The 20,474-nt window shown below is 40.1% G+C and overlaps 1 protein-coding gene across 1 annotated transcript in view; it reads right to left on the bottom strand.

Annotated features, from left to right (window-relative positions):
* Nucleotides 1-197: 197 nt before the first annotated feature.
* The window catches only part of mamdc2b (MAM domain containing 2b), a 34,290-nt gene continuing 14,013 nt past the window's right edge, over nt 198-20,474 (bottom strand). The window contains exons 5-15 of the mRNA XM_036140025.1: nt 18,951-19,088; nt 18,272-18,549; nt 15,986-16,079; nt 15,764-15,910; nt 13,383-13,502; nt 13,136-13,278; nt 7,353-7,446; nt 5,191-5,349; nt 3,700-3,953; nt 623-707; nt 198-531 (exon numbers count right to left, since the gene is read on the bottom strand). Coding sequence (XP_035995918.1) covers nt 485-531; nt 623-707; nt 3,700-3,953; nt 5,191-5,349; nt 7,353-7,446; nt 13,136-13,278; nt 13,383-13,502; nt 15,764-15,910; nt 15,986-16,079; nt 18,272-18,549; nt 18,951-19,088 — 1,559 coding nt within the window. The 3' untranslated portion in view covers nt 198-484. The remainder of the gene's footprint in view (nt 532-622; nt 708-3,699; nt 3,954-5,190; nt 5,350-7,352; nt 7,447-13,135; nt 13,279-13,382; nt 13,503-15,763; nt 15,911-15,985; nt 16,080-18,271; nt 18,550-18,950; nt 19,089-20,474) is intronic.

Genomic DNA, 20,474 nt, shown 5'->3' with positions numbered 1-20,474 from the left:
CATTTTACCAACACCTAATGGACGTGTCTAATTCCCTAATTGTTACATAGCCAAAAATCTGCGATTTGGAAATTGTGTTTTTTTAAATCGACAATTGAAAATGCGATTAATTGTTCAGCCCTAGTTGAAACACTAAAATAGGTCTTATGATCCTTTCAACCTTCTTTTATTTTTTTATATTTAAGACAAAACAGTCATCTTGAACAACATTCTGGGGTTTATTTAAGCAACGAGCATTAATCTAATGCATATAAGTGTGAAAGAGAACACAGTTTAACACCCTCTGTTGCTACAGTGCAGAGAGAAAGCCTGACATAACTGACATGTTGCCCCACGGAAAACTGAACTACGAGAGTTTCTTTAAATCCACACGTCCCGCCTGACATGTAGGAGTCAACGGCGCTTTGGGTTGTCTAATGTGCAAAAATAAAAGGTGGGTAAAATGGAGCGCTTCATGCATCCTACTGCAGAAATTCGCCTTTTTCTACTCAATCTCGTTGGAGTTCACCACAGCGGCTCCAGCCTCCGTCTCTGCAGGGGAAGAAATAATACTGACAGTAATTATCAGAGCTCAGGTTATACCTGCAGCACGTTCAGGTGTGATCCACAGAGAGATGCTCACCTGGGCACGGTCCACTGTCCAACATGATGTCATCTATTGCAATGTCACTCCTTACTGATGAACCCCGGGTCGCTTCAAACACAATCTGGGGAAAATGACGCCAATAAACACAATTAGATGCTTTTTTTTCTTTTTGGGCTGAAAATGCTTTTAATCTATCCCTCATTCCTTATGACTTATTTAGCACTAAATAATTGTAAGAGTAGACAACAAGTTGAGGACGAAATTAAATCTACACCCAACAAATTGAATCCAGCAAAGATCTGAACCCAGATACCAGCTCTGATGTTATAAGTGCTGCAGCAACAACAGATATCAGTTAAACTGACTGAAATATTGACATGCAGGCATTTAAAACCTTGAAAAATAAAGAGTTTTAATATCAAAGTTGGTATGAAGCTGCTATAAATAAGCTGTAGGAGCTGGTTAGTTTAAGACTAGAAACTGATCAACAATATTTTTACAGATGTAAAAACATTAGATCTATCTATCTATCTAGATAGATAGATAAATAGATTCTATTATCTTTTAGAAAGGATCGTGCCTAAAAGTCACTGCCGTCCTATTAAAATGGGCTATATATATATATGCTAAACTGAAATGTGCCATAATTTAGATGGAGCTAAGAGAAACAACGCTAAAATAAAGAAGCGAATTAAGCAACTAAACCAGATTAAGTCAAACTTTCCATTTAGATTTAACTAAGCTACGTTAATACTTGATTTTTAAATACAGGATGAGAAATGCTAAACTAATGCAAACCAAAAGAAATTAAGCTACGAGAATTTTAATTATGAGATATATATATATATATATATATATATATATATATATATATATATATATATATATACACAATATTATAAAGTAAGCAATGCAATGTTAATTTAAATTAAACCAAAAAACAACTAGCAAATGCCATGACCATTTTAATAAAATAAAAATGTTGATTATTGAGATTAGATAAAACTGAGATTTTCTAAATAAAAATAAATACAGCCATGCTATATTTTAAATTGACCTAAGATAAAGCAAGCTAAGTAAAACTAAGACATGCTAAGGTCATTTTTATCACACGAAGGTGTGCTTCTTTAAATAAAATAGACTAAGCCAAGTATAATCAAGCTGTTTTAAGATTATTTAAATTTAAATATAAGATAAAAATAGATTTTAAATAATTGAAATCAAGTTGTTGTGTTCATTTTCATTGACTTCAGTGTTAGGGTTAGACTTTAACTAAAATATGCTCAATTTGCCAAGATAAACACCGTGCTAACATGGTTTAACCCAAAAAAAAAATAATAATAATATGAAAGACAAAATATACAAAATTTAAAGATTTTAAGATAATTACTAGTAAAATACTATTTAAATTAGTATTTTAATGGTTAGTTAAATTCAACCATGCTCATGAAATTTGAATAAAGATACACCGAGCAAGCTAAATATAACAAAAACAAAAAAAAACCTACTAAACAAAAAATTAATAAATTATTTCATGCTACAATAAGGTAAATTGAGATCATCCAAAGTAAAAAATGAACTTTACTAAAATCATTTATGTTAAGCTAGGCTCAAATGAGACAAGAACAGAACAATTTAAACAAAACCAAGCGATTTAAGTTAGGACAAAATCAACTAAACAAAATCAAAACAAGTATTCTTAGAACAAAATAAATTAAACTAGGCCAGGCTAGGGTGATTTAACTTATTTGGCAATATAAACCAAATCATGCTAGGATCATTAAAATAAAACTAAGCCAAATAAAATAATGTGACATGAGATAAACTAAGATTTGTTAAAAAAAAAAAAAAAAAAAAAAATTATGACGATGTAAAAACAACAAATGCTAAACGACGCTAAACAACTAAATAAAATAATAATCTTCTTTAAGTTCAGTTTAAGATGTTCTGGCAACACCTCAGTATAAGGTTTTCTTTTCATTTGTCCAACTGCTTGACAATTTTAAGCCTCTTGGTGAAGCACAAAGCCTTTTAAGGCGGATGTTTGGCCTGACCACAGCGCTTTGGAGGTATGTTTACAGGAAAAGTGATGATGGAAGAATCCCAAATTATCTTCTTATCTGGGGGTAATGTCATAGAAGTTTTTTTTATTTTTTGCTCCTTTCCTCTGCTTGTGGGCCAAAAAAATGACCTGAAAATTAAGAGGTTTGGCTCCTTTTTTTGAAGAGAGACGAGCGTCTCTAAGGAGGAGCTTTTATTTATGACAACGGAACGTAAACCTTAACCAACAAGATAAATTAGTTGTTTTGTTCTTTTTTACAGCAGCTTTACTTACAGTCTTTGGAAAGAAATGTAGATTTAAAGAATAAAATTGACTCATTGATGCTCATAAGTGAGTTAATAAGAATTAGTTTAGAGCCACAAAGGCTAAGTGAGCCTCCAAAACCTAATTACCACTTTTTACAATATTTACTACTAGAAATATGTTTCTATTTTTAAATAAAAGGAAAAAAAAGTTTTATAAGCTTATTAAATAAAGGAAAGCATTGGATTCTTACATACACTGCAAAAAGGGAACTAAAAGTAGTAAAATTTTCTTGAAATTAGGGTATTTGTCCTTGCTTTGAACAGGCAAGTTTAAATCATCTCCCAGTGGAAATAGATTTTTGCATTTAAAATAAGAACAACTCAATCTCCATCTAATTTCAAGTGCAGATATCCAACTATCTTATTTTAGGGGTGAAAATACTAATAACCTTATTTACCTGCTAAGTTTGAAGACAAATGCACTCATTTGAAGAAAATATCTACTTTTAGTTCCCTTTTTTTTGCAGTGTAAGAGAATGAATACATTATATTTAATGCAACATTCAAATTTCTTTTTTTTTCTCAGGGAAACGACACCAAAACGCACGTAATATCAACCAGAAGACTAGAAAAAAATTACCCTACATAAAATATTCCTTAAATTAATGGTGTAAAAAAACAGCATTCATTTATCACCTATAGATTTTAAAGCATTGCTCAGTCCTTATCATATTTGGTGAAAGTTATTAAGGTTGCAGACCCCCGGCCTAAATGGCCCTGTGATACAAACGGATCAGCCATCTTGCCTGATGCTGACGCTGGCTCCAGTACTCCACTTGGGCTCTCAGCCAGGCGATGCTCTGCTCGCCGCTCTGCTGCCACAGCAGCTTTTCCTCCCCGCCGCTGTCGGCCACCACCCGCAGCTTGCCCGTTCCAGAGCCGTACATGTGGTAGTAGAAGCGGAGGCACTGAGGCCCCCTGGTCCCCCGTACGGGTCGGGACAGCAGCCGCGCGTTCTGGCCCGGCAGCATGGGCGATGCCTCGATGTACAGGTAGTTTCCTGTCCAACGCAGGGAGGACCAGTTAAGCGGGGCACAAAAACCCAACACCTGCTAGCACCAGCTAGTATTTTTTGTGATGCATACAACCTGACTTTGGTCAATTTTAAATGAAACAGATAAATTAGCATAAACAAATGCACTAGAAAATCCATTTTATACAAGCTAAATGTCATTTAATTTTTATACATAAAGTTATAAATAACATTTATTGAAACCTTAACAAGCCAGCATGGACAAATAATATTTGCTTTTGTTTACATTTTCCTGAGTTTTATTTTGTTTAAATGTTCCTACATTTTATTCCAGCTTTTATTTTGTTTATATTTTCCAATGTTTTAATCATATAAAGCACCAGGGCTGGGTATCATCTAGGATGAGTCGATTCGATACGATTCTCGATATTGACTCCAATATTGATATTTATTACTTTCAAATTAATGCTCAATGTCATTCAATCAACAAAACTAGCCAAATATTATATTTATGTTCAATTTATTGAACACTGATATATTAACAGGAAAATAAAGTGCATTTGGTTCAATGCATTTAATGTATCACAGAAACCAAAAATGTGTCCAAACATCTGATTTTTAGGGACAGAGGCGCTTCTAAAATCCTGTTGGTCATTCTGCAAATTCGTCTCACTTGCTCTTCCTCGCTGTGAACAGTAATGGTGTGCTGTAATACCGCCCCCTAGGGGTTGGGAGGTATATTGATACCGAAAGCGAGAATATTGATACATTGATATCAATCTTTGTATCGATTTTTATGCACAGACCTATAAAGCGCTTTGCAAATGTGCAAATACAAATAAATCTGCCTTGCATGGTCGCACACTTTCCAGCAGAACCTAAACGTAAATTGTGCATTTCCAGCATTCTGATTGGGCCGTAGGATTTGTGCCCCACAGCTGTCTACTGAGACATGCTCACTGAGATTTCAGATGTTCATTATTTATACAAGCGTTGGTGAGCCGGCCCCTAATATTAAGGCGTCTAAAGAGGATTTAGCTACTGAGCTTTTTAGTTTTCTGGCAGACTTAGATATGTAGACACGAGGTTTCTAACAGAATTTTTTTGGCATTTTATTTTATCGGTCATTTTTACAATATTACTCCATAAGAAACGATCATGTCCCTCTGATTATTGCATTACACCTCAGGGAGGTGTCTGAGGGACACTTGAGCAACAGGAAAGGTAATCAGAGGAGATCTGGATGTGGTGGCGGTGTCCTCACCTAGACCTGTGGTGTGGTCCCCTCTGGGCCCCGTGTATGAAGTCGGGGTGGATCCCCTCCTCTGCTGCCAGTCAGCAGAATCCCTGTCTTTATCCTGAGTGTATCCACAGAGCCCGGCCTCAAAGTCACAGTGTCCAGGAGGCACCGCAGACAGGAAACCTGAAACGGGAGAAATGAAGCAACGTTTCGGTCAGGCGGTGTTTTGTTCCTCTCCTTCAACCGGGAGTCAGAAGCTACCAGCAACGAAACGGCCCAAAGCGACTGAGAACGTTCACCGGATGCTGCAGGCGGTTCCCTGATTAATGTGAGACCATCAGAAAATACCCACCACAGAGATCTAGGTGCATGTAAATAAATCAGAATGTAATCAACAAGTTTATCTACTTGACTGTTTTGATAAAAAAGCTCAAACTTTTATAGATTTATTAAACTCAGTGTGATACACATTACTGATTTAAGTTATTTTAATAATTCCACCTTCATGAAAAACAAATTCAGTGCCTCAGAAAATCTGAATATTACATAAAACACATGAGCCTGCTGAGAAGTGCATCCATGTAGAATACAGTGGCTCCACTCAGAACTTGAGTTGGACCTCCCTTTGCATGAATTACTGGATCAATGCGCCACAGCACGGAGGAGATCCACCTGTGGTTCTGCTGAGGTGTCCAGAGAGCCCAGCTTGTCTTAACAGTGGCCTTTACCTTGTCTGCGTTGTTGGTTCTGGTTCACAATAGTCCAGAACATCTCTAAATGCTTATATGCGGGCACAGGAACATCATTGTCATTAAAGCTGGTACCGGTACCTTTTGGCAGGGTGGGTCGGTAGCAAGTCCTGCTGGAACATGAAATCAGCATCTGCATGAAGGTCGTCAGCAGAATGCTCTAAAATGTCCTGGTGGGAACGTCTGATCTGACTTTGGACTTGATAAGACCCGGTTAGCTTTGCTAGCCAGACTGATAATGTGTAAGTCTCTCCGTTCTGCACATTATCAGTCAAGTTCTGCTGTCATTGAGTCCGTCTGGAGAAAGGAGGAACGTTCAGCAGAACTCTCTGAGCTGATTGGGCGAAACAACACCTAGTGACCGCCTACCAAAGGTTGGTTTTAGCCAATCATGGTATCAATTTAAAACGTAAGCAGCAGATGTCATGAGAAACCACAAGAAGCTAAGCTAGTCAAGGCGCTTCTTGCTGCTCTGATATCGAAGAAGAAATCATGGATTCTGACCAAACAGACGTGATAGAAGCAGCTACGTGATCGTCCTCCTCCGCTGCCATGTTTGTTTTGGTCCAACCGCTCTTGCTTGTCCCGCCTTAAACCACAATACTGAGACGTGATTGGCCCGAACCGCTTTCAGTTCGGACACAAACGGTTGAAGTGACTGAATTACAAGCAGAGCGTGTCGCACGGGTCTGTTTGTGTTTTCCTCGGATCAAACCAGCTTTGATAATCCCTAAAATATCTTCCATAATCCTAATAATACAACCTAAAGATGTGTCCTTAAACCCACTGTGGCTACAGTGAAAGAAAATAGAGGTTACAATACATCGATCCACATCGATATATCAGTTATAAGAGCAACGATCCAATTACATCGAAGCAAAATGAATATATTGATTCACGTCGTCATTTTTAAGATGCACTTTTATTTTGAATTTCGGGCACGAGACTAATCTGTTGTTAGTAGGGATGCACGATATATGGGCTTTAACATCGGTATCGTAATTTTTTGACATATCCGTATCGGTCCGATAAGTAAAACTGGAAATAAGACACATTCCCACATTCAAAGATTCAGTTAGAATACTTTTCAGTTTTTGGTACAACACTGTGTAAAATTTAATCATCACAGAAACTTGTAAAATGTGTATGTACATCGTTAAATATCGGTTATCGGACATAACAGCAATATTAATATCGGATATTTATATCGGCCTAAATTTTTCGTATTGCAGTGCCTGATAAATGTAACAGCTGTGAGTTGATATCAATGTAAATAGTAGTAGAAGGACAGATGATATCACATCATATCGATATGATCGATCGAAAATCGTAACAGACTTTGTAATATCGGCAAAATATCGTATCGTCATCCAAACAAATAAAAGTAACATTGTATCGTGATGAAGCTGGTGATTTATACCCCTAGTTGTCACCCACCAGTCAGCTCGCAGTCTCCGAGGTTCAGGCTGATGTCGTCCAGCGCCACGGAGCCGCAGTCCCAGAAACTCCTGCAGGTGCTGACGAACGCCATCTGAAGGGACGCAGGACAGGAAGTGAGCGGCTTGCCGTTTTGTTTTCCAACCAATCAGTGATCAGGTCCGTGTCAGCGAACCGGTGCGGCGGAAGCTTTTAACGGAGGACTCACTTAAACTTAAATGATCTTCCTATTTACTCAAGGTTTACAGTGAAACTTTACAGCGGACTTCCTGTTTGCGGTAAGGCGTATTGTGTCACTTCCTGTTGTTGTTGTGTGAACGACGGAGCTTTGCTCCAGGCTCTCTCGCTTTTTATCTTTAAACCTCTCTGCTGTAACATCTGTTTCCAAACATAAGCACTTTTAAAACATTGTCTGTGGCTGCTCATCACGTTTGGGAACTCCTCGTGTTTCACACGGTTTGTTCTTTGGCGTGATAATAGGGCGTTAGCCTAGCTTTAGCCTAGCGCTAGCCAAGCCTTAGCCTCATAATGGCTTCTCCGTCCCTGACTAAGTCTCCTATCTGCTGCTCTCTGTGTCAGATGTTCAGTTATTCCTCTGCCTCCTTTAGTGATGATGGTACATGTAATAAATGTAGTGTTTTTGTAGCTTTGGAGGCGAGGGTGTCAGAATTGGAGACCCGGCTCCGTGCTGTTGAAAAACCAGCTGATAGCCGCTCCTTTGCTAGCGCGGAGCCGCATAGAGTAACTTCACGTAGCGAACCTAAAGCAGTAGCACCCGAGCAGCCTGGTAACCAGGCTGGCTGGGTGACAGTTCGTAGGAAGCATAGCTCTAGATTACAGACCCCAGATCACCACCAACCCATCTGCGTTTCTAATAAATTTTCCCCTCTGAGCGACAATCTCGCCGAGGAGCCGACCTTAATCATTGGCAGCTCCATAATGAGAAATGTGGTACTAAAGAAACCAGGGACCATAGTTAAATGCCTACCAGGGGCCAGAACAGGCGACATAGAATCCTACCTAAAACTACTGGCTAAGGATAAGCGTAAATACCGCAAAATTGTTATTCACGCTGGCGGTAATGACACCCGGCCACGCCGATCAGAGGTCACCAAAGTTGGTGTTGCTTCGGTTTGTGAGTTTGCTAAAACTATGTCGGACTCTGTAATTTTCTCTGGTCCCCTGCCTGATCTGACCAGTGATGACATGTTTAGCCGCATGTCATCATTCAACCGCTGGTTGTCTAGGTGGTGTCCAGAAAACGACGTGGGCTACATTGATAACTGGAGAACTTTCTGGGGAAAACCTGGTCTGATCCGGAGAGACGGCATCCATCCTACTTTGGATGGTGCAGCTCTTCTTTCTAGGAATCTGGCCGGATTTATTAGTTCTCCTAAATGCTGACAACCCAGGGTCCAGACCAGGAAGCAGAGCCGTAGTTTAACACACCTCTCTGCAGCTTCTGTACTGTTACCCACCCATTATCCTATTGAGACGGTGTCTTTCCCACGGCCAAAACTTAACAGATCAAAAACTGATCTAAAAGGAACAAATCATAAAAACCTAATAAAAATCAATATGGTTCACCTTGAACCTAAAAATAAAATAATAAAATGTGGTCTATTAAATATAAGGTCTCTCCCTCCAAAGACTTTGTTAGTTAATGAATTGATTTCTGATAATCAGATTGATTTGTTTTGTCTCACAGAAACCTGGCTACAAGAGGACTACGTTAGTATAAATGAGTCAACCCCCTCCAGTTATTCAAATTTCCACATTCCCAGATCTGTGGGAAGAGGAGGAGGAGTGGCAACTATCTTTCAGTCTGATTTATTAATTAGTCCCAGGCCAACTAATAATTACAGTTCTTTTGAACATTTAACCCTCAGTTTCCCTCATCCAAATTGCAAAGCAATAAAACCTCTTCTGTTTGTTGTTTTGTATCGTCCACCAGGCCCTTACACTCAGTTTTTGGATGAGTTGTCAGATTTCTTATCTGATTTGGTGTTAAATACTGATAAGGTTATTATAGTGGGTGATTTTAACATCCATGTTGACACTGAATGTGATAACCTTAGTGTAGCCTTTAAAACTATCCTAGATTCAATTGGTTTTGCTCAAAATGTGCATAAACCGACGCACTCTCGGCTCCATACTTTAGACCTTGTTCTGACATATGGCATTGATTGTGAAGAATTAACAGTATTCTCTCACAACCCTGTCCTGTCTGATCATTTTTAATAACATTTGAGTTTAATCTAACTGAATTCTCCACCCCCAAAAGAGGGTTCCATTATAGTAGATTTTTATCGGATAATGCTGTATCAAAACTTAAAGAGTCTGTCCCCTTCTTAATATCCTCAGTATTGCAGAAATGCCCTGTAGATGGCAGCATTGCTGTTTCTTCCCATTCACAAATCGATACCTTTGCTAACAATGTGACTTCCTCATTGCGTTCTGCATTAGACAATGTAGCTCCCTTGAAAAAGAAGGTGATTATTCACAGGAAGCTGGCTCCTTGGTTTAATTCAGAGCTGCGTTCCTTGAAGCACAATGTTAGGAAATTGGAGAGAAAATGGCGCTCTACACACCAAGAGGAATCCTACTTAATCTGGAGGGACAGACTATTGTTGTATAACAAGACCCTCCGCAGAGTTAGAGCAGCATATTTTTCATCATTAATTGAAGAGAATAAAAATAATCCTAGATTTCTCTTTAGTACAGTTGCCAAACTTACCCAGAGCCACAGCTCTGTTGATCCATCCATTCCCTTAGCTCTCAGTAGTAATGATTTTATGGGATTCTTCATAAATAAAATTGATGCCATTAAAAATAAAATAATTGGCATCCTCCCAAACATGATTACCTCGTCCTCAGTAAGTGAGGCAGCATTGGAGGAATCTTTAGAATCTGCGCAGTGTTTGAACTGTTTAGAAGCAGTAGAGCTTTCTGAGCTATCTAAAATTTTAGCTTCATCTAAACCTTCTACCTGTATGTTAGACCCAATCCCAACCAAGTTGTTTAAGGACATATTCCCTTTGATCAGTGGCACTATTTTAGACATGATTAATCTATCCTTAGTAAATGGATATGTACCACAGGTTTTGAAAGTAGCTGTTATTAAACCTTTACTTAAGAAACCTTCTCTTGATCAAGATGAGTTAGTAAATTACAGACCTATATCTAATCTTCTTTTCTTATCTAAAATTCTTGAGAAAGTAGTTGCTAATCAACTTTGTGAACATTTACAAAGTAATGACCTACTTGAGGAGTTTCAGTCAGGCTTCAGAGCTCATCATAGCACTGAAACAGCTCTGGTGAAGGTCACTAATGATATTCTCATGGCCTCAGATAATGGACTTGTGTCTATACTTGTCCTGTTAGATCTCAGTGCTGCGTTTGATACAGTTGATCACAATATTCTCCTACAAAGACTTGAACATACTGTAGGGATTAAGGGGAAAGCATTAGGCTGGTTTAAATCTTATCTGTCAGACAGATTCCAATTTGTTCATGTTAATAATAAATCTTCCTCAAACTCTAGGGTCACCTGTGGAGTACCACAGGGTTCAGTCCTTGGACCAATTCTCTTTACTATATATATGCTTCCGATAGGCAAAATTATCAGACAGCGTGGGATTAATTTCCACTGTTATGCTGATGATACTCAGCTATATTTATCCATAAATCCTGATGAATCCAATCAATTACTTCGACTGCAGTCATGTCTTGATGACACCAAAAGCTGGATGACTTTAAATTTCCTGCATCTAAATTCTGACAAGACCGAAGTTTTAATCTTTGGGCCAGAGTCCTCAAAAAATAAACTTCTTAACCAATCATTTAATCTGGGTGGCATTAACCTGGCCTCTGGTAATAAAGTAAAAAATCTTGGTGTTATTTTTGACCAAGACATGTCATTTAAATCCCATATTAAACAGGTTTCCAGAGTTTCCTTTTTTCACCTCCGGAATATCGCCAAAATTAGAAACATTCTGTCCAGGAGTGATGCTGAAAAACTGGTCCATGCATTTGTTACTTCAAGGCTGGACTATTGTAATTCTTTACTATCAGGAATTCCACAAAATGCAGTTCAAAGCCTTCAGCTGATCCAAAATGCTGCAGCAAGAGTTCTGATGAAAATCAACAAGAGGGATCATATTTCTCCAATTTTAGCTTCCCTTCATTGGCTTCCTGTTAAATCAAGAATAGAATTTAAAATTCTTCTTCTAACGTATAAAGCCCTTCATAATCAAACTCCATCATATATCAGAGCTCTGATTACCCCGTATGTTCCTAACAGAGCACTTCGCTCTCAGACCGCAGGTCTGCTGGTGGTTCCTAGAGTCTCTAAAAGTAGAATGGGAGGCAGATCCTTTAGCTATCAGGCTCCTCTCCTGTGGAACCAACTCCCAGTTTTGGTCCGTGAGGCAGACACCCTGTCTACTTTTAAGACTAGGCTTAAAACTTTTCTTTTTGACAAAAATTATAACTAGTGACTCATGTTACTCTCAGCTACCTTTATAGTTTTACTGCTATAGGCTTAGGTTACTGGAGTATATCAGGATCTAATTTTCTCACTATATTGAGTTCTACTGTTCTTCAATTATGCATTATGTGTTGTCATTTCTGCTTTAACTTTCTGTTCTCTCTCTTTTCTCTTCATAGTAGGTACACCTGGTCTGGCGTTCTGTTAACTGTGACATCATCCAGAGAAGACGGCTCACCCGCTACTACCATCTAATGTAGAACAGATTACTAGATCAATGTGTGCTTCTGTGCTTTTTGTTTCTCTTGTTGTGTCTCTGTTCTGTCTTCTGTAACCCCAGTCGGTCGAGGCAGATGACCGTTCATACTGAGCCCGGTTCTGCCGGAGGTTTTTTTTCCCGTTAATGGGTGGTTTTTCTTCCCACTGTCGCTTCATGCTTGCTCAGTATGAGGGATTGCAGCAAAGCCATGTACAATGCAGATGACTCTTCCTGTGGCTCTACGGTTCCCCAGGAGTGAATGCTGCTTGTCGGGACTTTGATGCAATCAACTGGTTTCCTTATATAGGACATTTTTGACCAATCTGTATAATCTGACCCAATCTGTATAATATGATTGAACTTGACTTTGTAAAGTGCCTTGAGATGACATGTTTCATGATTTGGCGCTATATAAATAAAATTGAATTGAATTGAATTGAATTGAAAGGGGAAAATGTGGACCAGAAAAGACATGAAGCAAAAAAATATAAAGTTGGGGGAAGAATTACAACAAAACTGTGAATCAGCTGGTATTTAAGTTTCTTCATCTGATTCTTAGTCAATTGATTTATTTGTAAAGTCAATAAATTGTTCTGAACTCGTTTTTTTCACTGTAGGTACCAATCATCAAAAGTATATTACACATTTCTAAAGGCTTTAAATATGGATGGATGAATTCCCCTTTCAGCCAGCTGGATAGAGATAAAGTTTGTAATTTATATACATTTTTCACAATTCTCTAAACTTCTGCGTCTCTCCAGTATTTCTTCTGTTTCTTTTATCTTTTTATTTGTCGTTTAATATTTTTTCCAAGTTTTCTTTCCCTCCTTCTTTCATGTAAACATTTCTTTTCTCTGTCTGCTCCTCTCCTTACTCCCTTTAATCCTTTTCTAAATACATTCATGTCTCCCTCACAAGTATCAGGGCTCGTTTTCCGGTGTTTTTTCCCTCCTTTCACTTCCTTCCCCTCCTTCTCTGTTTATTATTCGGTTTATTCTTCCACACACCAGACTCCATTTAACGCCCCCCTCTGACCTTGGCAGCCTGTGACGTCTGGAAGGTTACTTCCGCCAGGATCCAGATCCCCCTCGACGTTTCCGCCTGAGTCCAGATCTTCTCCCGCTTGCCCCCCTGCTGCAGCAGGTAGACCGCCAACGCCTGCTCCGTCTGGTTGAAACCTGTCGGAGGTATTCAGCAAACTCAGGGAGGGTCTGTCCCAAAGGTTTTTCTGTAAACCTTTCCCATCAGAGATGTTTCACCGCCTGGTGAAGAATCGGATCACCTCTCAGCGAGAAGTAAAACCTCAGGCAGAACCTGGTGTTCCCCGCCAGGGTTGGACTGGTCACGGTGCTAACGTAGCCGGACCGTGGGCCCAGCCAGGAATTAGCCATCAGGAAGGACCCTGGAGGAAGAAGACAGGATTTATTACCCCGTGAACGGCTCTCTAACGGGGGAAAGGAACAAAATATTGGGAAAGAAACCGAAACAGGTCAATATTTCATTGTTTAATATATTAAGTGAGCCAAAGAGCCAATTGTGGCTCTGGAACTGCAGGTTGCAGAACCCTGATCCTATGTCAGTATGCCTGGAGACGTACAACACCTTAATTTTATAATTACTAAACTGTAAAGGTAAATAATACAATTGGTCCAATTGACCAATCAGTTAGGGTATCTTTGTCAGCATTTATCATCGTAAGACATGTATTTAATATCATGTCTTTAGTACAGGGACCATAACAGGGGCCAGGACCCGTTCTGCAGGGGCAGTGGCCCCTGTTGGTCCCTGTCTAGAACCGCCCCTGTTTGGAGGTACGTCGAAAGAACAACTTTTTTCCAATTTTTCCTTTTAATAATGATATATATATATATATATATATATATATATATATATATATATATATATATATATATATATATATATATATATATATATACAGAGAGAGAGAGAGAGAGAGAGAGAGAGAGAGAGAGAGAGAGAGAGAGAGAAACAAAAGGTCTACAAGCCAGGACTCGAACCCAGGACCACTGCGTCAAGGACCTCCAAAAATGGGTCATGGGCTTTACCCCTGCACCACTGACACACTGATTGCCTTATAAGTTTTATTTGTACAACTTTCATGTTGCCAGAAACCTTAAATGTAAAAAGGAAAAACATTTTTGTTTCTTTGTTACGTTGCAAAAAAACAACAAAAATATAATGGGGTTATTTTCTTTTTTTGTTTGTTTTAAGCTTGAAAAGCCTTGTAATCGCCACATTTTGTCTTGGGTCGGAGCCAAATAACTTGACAATTTCCTGAAATCCCGTAATTTAGGAAAGTTTTACACAAAAGGTTTTTTTTTTTTTTTGATAGCAACCGAAAAAGTTGTCGGAGCAAATCTTTGGATGAAAATTATGTCCCAAACCAGAAAAGTGGTCCTGGGGTCGTCGGCCCAACTCGATTTTGGCAAATATCCAACTCCAGTGGGCGCTGCAATCTGGGTTTATTTCGCTGCATGTATTCAGAGTAAAGCCAGAGATGTCGAAACTTTTTGTTCCTTAGGCCAAAATCAAGAATCTTTTATTGTCGTTGCATGTTACTATCTATCTATCTATCTATCTATCTATCTATCTATCTATCTATCTATCTATCTATCTATCTATCTATATATATATATATATATATATATATATATATATATATATATATATATATATATATATATATATCTATATATATATATATATATATATATATATATAGAGAGAGAGAGAGAGAGAGAGAGATTAAAGCATGCTGAAAAAAGTTCAAAGTCACTGATATCCTTTATTCAAACAGCAAAAGTAAATTTATGGAGGAGTTTTGTTGTTTTTTTTTTTTAAATAATAAACTAAAGACTAATAAGCTAGCAATAATTAAGTATAAGAGGTTTGCTCAAAATGCCTTGTTAATTTGGATCATTATTGAGCTGTGGTGAGAGGCCACACAGAATCATTCCAAGGGCCATAAACGGCCCCCGCGCCACACCTTGGACACCGCTGGCCAAAGCTAACATCTTTAATTAGGTAATAAATGGCTGAAGTAGGCGTGGCTTATGAACAAACGGTTGATTTTGACGTTCTGCAAACTTCTCTTTCCATGCAGTAAAATATAACAACTTTCATTTGAATATGCCTTTGATCTAGAGAGATAAACAAGAAAAGCTCACTCCAAAAATGGTAATTTTAAAAATATTCTAAGAATTATTTTGGATAAATTCTGTATTTTTGGAAGATTTTTTTTTATATTTAGGAGTCAACGCTGTATTCAATGTCATGACTGTCCCACCTGCTTGACATCATATATATAGAGTAGGAGGTCGCTACATCAGAGCCTATTTACAAAGATCGGTGCAAGCATCAGTCTGTTTTATGCATGCTCGGCTTTTCTAAGCAATGCAAAACTCGCTGCTGGACAGCAGGAAACCTTTAGCCCATTCATATGTTTTTTATGAGCCTTCACATCAAACTTTTACCATCCATGTGCTCAATCTAAAAGTTTCAAGAGTATGGTCAGGTTGTCTCATATGGTCAACACAGGGGGACACTTTTTTTTCAGGATGGTGGGGCACAGGGAGCAACATAAGCAGGAAAGGAAGACTTGGACCCCTTGGGTTTTATTTTAATTTTCTCCGTTTTCCCCACCTGCTCCTGTGGTGTGGTCTCCATTCCTGAACGTGTTGGGCCTCACCGACACTCTCCTCCATGACGATCCGGTGGCCCGGTCCTGGGTGTAGAGGCAGAGGCCAGATTCAAAATCGCAGCTGGCGATGGAGGGGTCGAAGGATGGCTCTGTGGAAGCAATGCCACGGATCAGCATCTTGGCACTATGGAAGAGATGAAGACAAATTAAAGCCTGCCGCTCACCTGTCTCTGCGCTGCAGAACTCTGGAGAAAAGGAAATGTCGTCAAGAGCAATGTGTCCGCCTCTGGCGCTGTTAAAGCCCACTTCAAAAACCACCTGGGGGTTCGTGGAGACAAAGAGAAACCCTGAAACAAGGCTGCAGGTCATCGCTTCCACCTATCTAACCAGAAAAATGCTGCAATGTTTGAATGCAGCTTCCTGTGGTGCATCCTCTGTTCATCTCTTATTTATTCACTGCAACTAATGCAGAAGTAAATACTTTAATACACCGACCACTTAAACATTTATAGCATTATAAAGGTCTCAGGTCAAATTTACTCTACAAAATTAGGAAAGTGGGGTATTCCTCTTCTCCATCTTTCCAGAGAGCTTCTGTTTCAGGAACCTGAGTGTCTTATCTTTGGTTTTTGTGGTTCTGTTGGCATCTTCAAACCAGGAACTGCAGAGATCACGGGATAATTTGTAGCCAGGATGACAGTCAGTTCCTCCAAGAGGCACAAAGGTGGAGAGCACCACTTGGGTCGGGGGCAGGGGCGGTTCTAGACCAAATTTACCAGGGGGGCCAAGGTGGGGCCAGTGTTTTTTCACAGGGGCACAGAACATAAAAAATTAAAAACAATAAAATGGTTAACTGTGTAACTGTGTAATGATATTAAGTGAGCCACTTGTGGCTCTGGAACTGCAGGTTTCAGACACCTGATCTAGCAGTTGAAAACTTTGCCCCCTGCTCAATACAGCTAAAGCTAAAGGTGAAACATTTTAAGTTTTAAATTATTTTTAGAGTAAAGCTAGGTAAAAAATAACATTGGTCAAAGTGACCAATCAGTTATGGTTTCTTTGCCATTGCGAATAATTATGAGAAGTTTATTTAACATCATGCTTTTAGTACAGGGGCCATAACAGGGGCCAAGGCCATTTCTACAGGGGCATAGGCCCCTGTTGGCCCCTGTCTAGAACCGCCCCTGGTCGGGGGGATGGTATCCACCTCCAGTGGACAGTATCTTGGTGTGTTGTTTGACGGATGATGGTGGGATGAACGCGTTGGGGCATCATCTGCTGACAAAGATGTCCTTGATGTACTGGTTTAAAGGTATACTATGCAACATTTTTCAGTTAATTAATGTGTTCCATACCGTTTTGGATGATTAAATGAGTCATTTCAGGTCGAACAAAGGTTTTCTCGGCCGCCCTGGTGGTCTGTGGGGGAAATACCGTACTTGCAATTGCAGGAGCCCTCGGCCCGCACCTACAGGCTCAGAAGTCTGGTGCATCGCGAGAGTCGGTCTTGCTTTACGCCGAGAACTGCTACACGCCCCCAGTGAAAGGTGTGCTCGTTGCTAGCGCAGTGGCGATATTTGTGCAGTTATCATGGCGGAACCAGCGAGAAAACAGTGAAAGCCCATGTCGGAGCAGGCAAGAATGAGGAAAAGGACTCTGGACAGAGAGAGGAGTCGTACACAGGTGAACATCGGGCAAGCTTTTTCCGAATGGCAAGAGCTAAAGGAAAAAGAAGGCTGCAAGGCTGACGCGGACCTCGCATTTCTGCTGATGAGATTGTAAGTAACATTTTAATGGTTTCTCTCTCTCTCTCTGTGCATGTTCATACTTTCACTGTGTTAGTCATTGTTTGTACTGCCGTTTTTTCCACTTTTCGTTGCGTTCGCCTGTCTGCTAAGCTCAAAACAACCGCGCCTGGCTTGACGGAGAAACCAGAACAGCTGAGCATCTTTTCGACAGTGCACTTTTACTTTCGCCCTCTGGGGGGAGCCTCGCTGGAAAATCAACCCCGGTTGCATAGTATACCTTTAACTGTGTCCCGACCCCTACCTACCATCATGAGAGGTTAATCTGGATCCCGGACACAAACGCCTCTTAGAGAGAAGGCGAAGAACTACATCGTCCAAGTGGAGCCCCAATGAGAGCCTCTGCTCCTCTGCATCAAAGGGGTCAATGAAGGTGCTTCTGGTCTGGATCCTTCCTGAGTACCTCCCTTTGGAGGTTTTCCAGGCCCGTCCTACTGGGAAGAGACACCAGGGCAGACCCAGAACTCACTGGAGGGACAATAACCCCTTGTGGTCTAGGAGCACCTTGGGATTCCTGAGGAGGAGCTAGAGAGCATCATAAGGGAGAGAGATGCCCTCCTGGACCTGTTACGCCTAAGCCTTGGTTGTGGATAAGCGGAGCACAGATGGATGGAATCAACATTTAATAAAATAAATGGTCCAAAGTGATGTTCTGTTAAAGCAAAAGTCATCAAATGAAGCTAAACATAGCGATCGTTTCCTGACCTGCACCGAGTATGGTGCCTTGAGGTCCACCTGCACAGGTATCCACTCTCCTGGAGCCCTGCTCAAGTCGACCCGGTTCTCTGTCTCCGCCCGCCACAGCTCCTGGTACTGGCCCAGGCGGTTCCGGGTGAAAACGGAGAACAGGTTTCCTCTCTCCTCGCTGCGCTGGTACTGAAAGCTCAGGCAGCCGGTCATCGGCATCGTCACCATGGGAGAGACGAGTTTGGCGACCTCCTTGAACGTCTTGGCGTAGCTGGAGTCGACGTACATGAAGTGGCCTGAGGAGGACGAACAAACGTGAAGGGGAGAACTTTCTGGGTGACAGCGTCAGCAGCGTCCTGCAGGTTTCCGACTGTCTTGGTTGGTTGGAGTCGTATCCACAGATTTTAAATTACTATAATCCAACCTGAAGATGCTTCTGATTACATGTCTGCATCTTTGAAGTCTCCCATAATCGGCTGGTTTGTTTTCCTCAGTCTAAAAATAATGTGTGAATGTTTCACAGACATAGGCAACAGACTGTTAAACGGCAAACACAACAGAGTGCTGCTGACAGGGTAGAAAATATCCAGAAAATAACAACTAATGACTGATTTTTATCTTTTAAATAGATTTTTAGAGTGCAAATCAGTTGTTTTTCATGATTAAAATTATTGCAAACAGCGGGAATCTCCCTCACCTGTCTTGTTGTGGTATGTGTGATCATTTGGCATGTTGTTGTGAACCAGCTGGACTCCACCGCCTCCCACGTACCAGTTTACATTAACGTTCCACTGGTTGTTGTAGCCACACAGGTGAGCCTCCTCAAAATCACATTCTGGAGACAGAAGAACAGGAAATTAACGCAAATCCTGCAATCCAGATAAAAAAACTAAACCAAAGCATCTGGGTTGGCTGCTCTGAAGCAAACAGGAGTGTTTTACCACGATGCCAGGATTGAAAGATAACAGCAATAGCATAAAGACGAAACTGAAGTTAGTGTTTTTCCTGTGTTTATCTGATATTATTTTACCTGATACTTGCTAAGCACCACATATATTTATACATTTATATTAATAGATTCATTATATCATATATTTGAACAGTGTTGTATAAAGTACTGAAATCTTGGAGTCAAGTAAAAGTATAGTTACCTCTCCAAAATATGACTTTGGTAAAAATCCAAGTCACTGACTGAAATGTTACTTGAGTAAAAGTCTTAAAGTATCTGAAATGTCTTCTACTTAAGTATGAAAATTACTGTAAAAATAAATGTACTCAATAAATGTACCCCCCCCCCCCCCCCCCCCCCCCCTACACCTGCTGCCACCACACCACACCAAAGAAAAGTCAACTTAATTGTATACTTCATGCCCTGGAAATCTCTGTATTTTATACTGGATATTTTCAACCCATCTATTGAATTTAGTGCACTAGTTGATCTTTTCTTCATCAGAGAACAGCAAGCACTGCAGCCAAAATATGGCCTTTTTTGACCTGCTGTATATCAGCCAGTCCCTAACAATTTTTTCCCTTTCATTGCAGGAGGTAGAATATGTTAGATACTTTGGGAATTCTCTGCCCTCTGAATCTCTGAGAAAGGCTTCCGTTTTGCCATTAAACACACAACATTCATTCAATCAGAATCAGTCATTTTTGTTGGCCATAACGCAGAATCATTGAAATTAACGGTGTGATCCATCTCTGAGCGACTATGCTCAGACTATCCAATCAGGCAGCAAGCCCCTCCACCTGCACTGTCTCTGCTATCGCTAGGGATGGTTCTCTCTGACTCCTCGTTACAGAGGAGTGGACCAGTTTCGGTCCAATCTGCTGTCTTAATGGCTTTAACGACCGCCCATTACTAAGGGGTGGACCTGTTTCTGTTGAATTTGCATGTTGTCTAAGTCATTACAAGGCCTTTGTTTGGGCAGCAGTATAAAGCTTGGTACTCCGCATTACTCCAGACTTTTTGAATTGAGAAAGCTTTCTGGAGAGGAAGCGAAACGTCTTCAACTACGGAAAACAAGTCTAGTTGCTTTGTTTTTTACCTTGTTTTGGAATGACCATGACCTGGATGACTGACAATCTTCACAAGCAGATTGGTTGAATTGTATGATTGACAAATCAAAGATAGTACTAATAGAATGATGGCCACTCCCAGGTAAAAAAAACCCAATACAAATCCGCTTCTAGTCCAGGCGGGCACGGCTGGCACAGCGGA

The sequence above is a fragment of the Fundulus heteroclitus genome, chromosome 8, assembly GCF_011125445.2.
Source record: "Fundulus heteroclitus isolate FHET01 chromosome 8, MU-UCD_Fhet_4.1, whole genome shotgun sequence".
In the NCBI taxonomy this organism is placed as follows: Eukaryota; Metazoa; Chordata; class Actinopteri; order Cyprinodontiformes; family Fundulidae; genus Fundulus; species Fundulus heteroclitus.
Note: the sequence above shows the minus strand (reverse complement) of the source record. Positions and strands in the feature narration are given on the sequence as shown.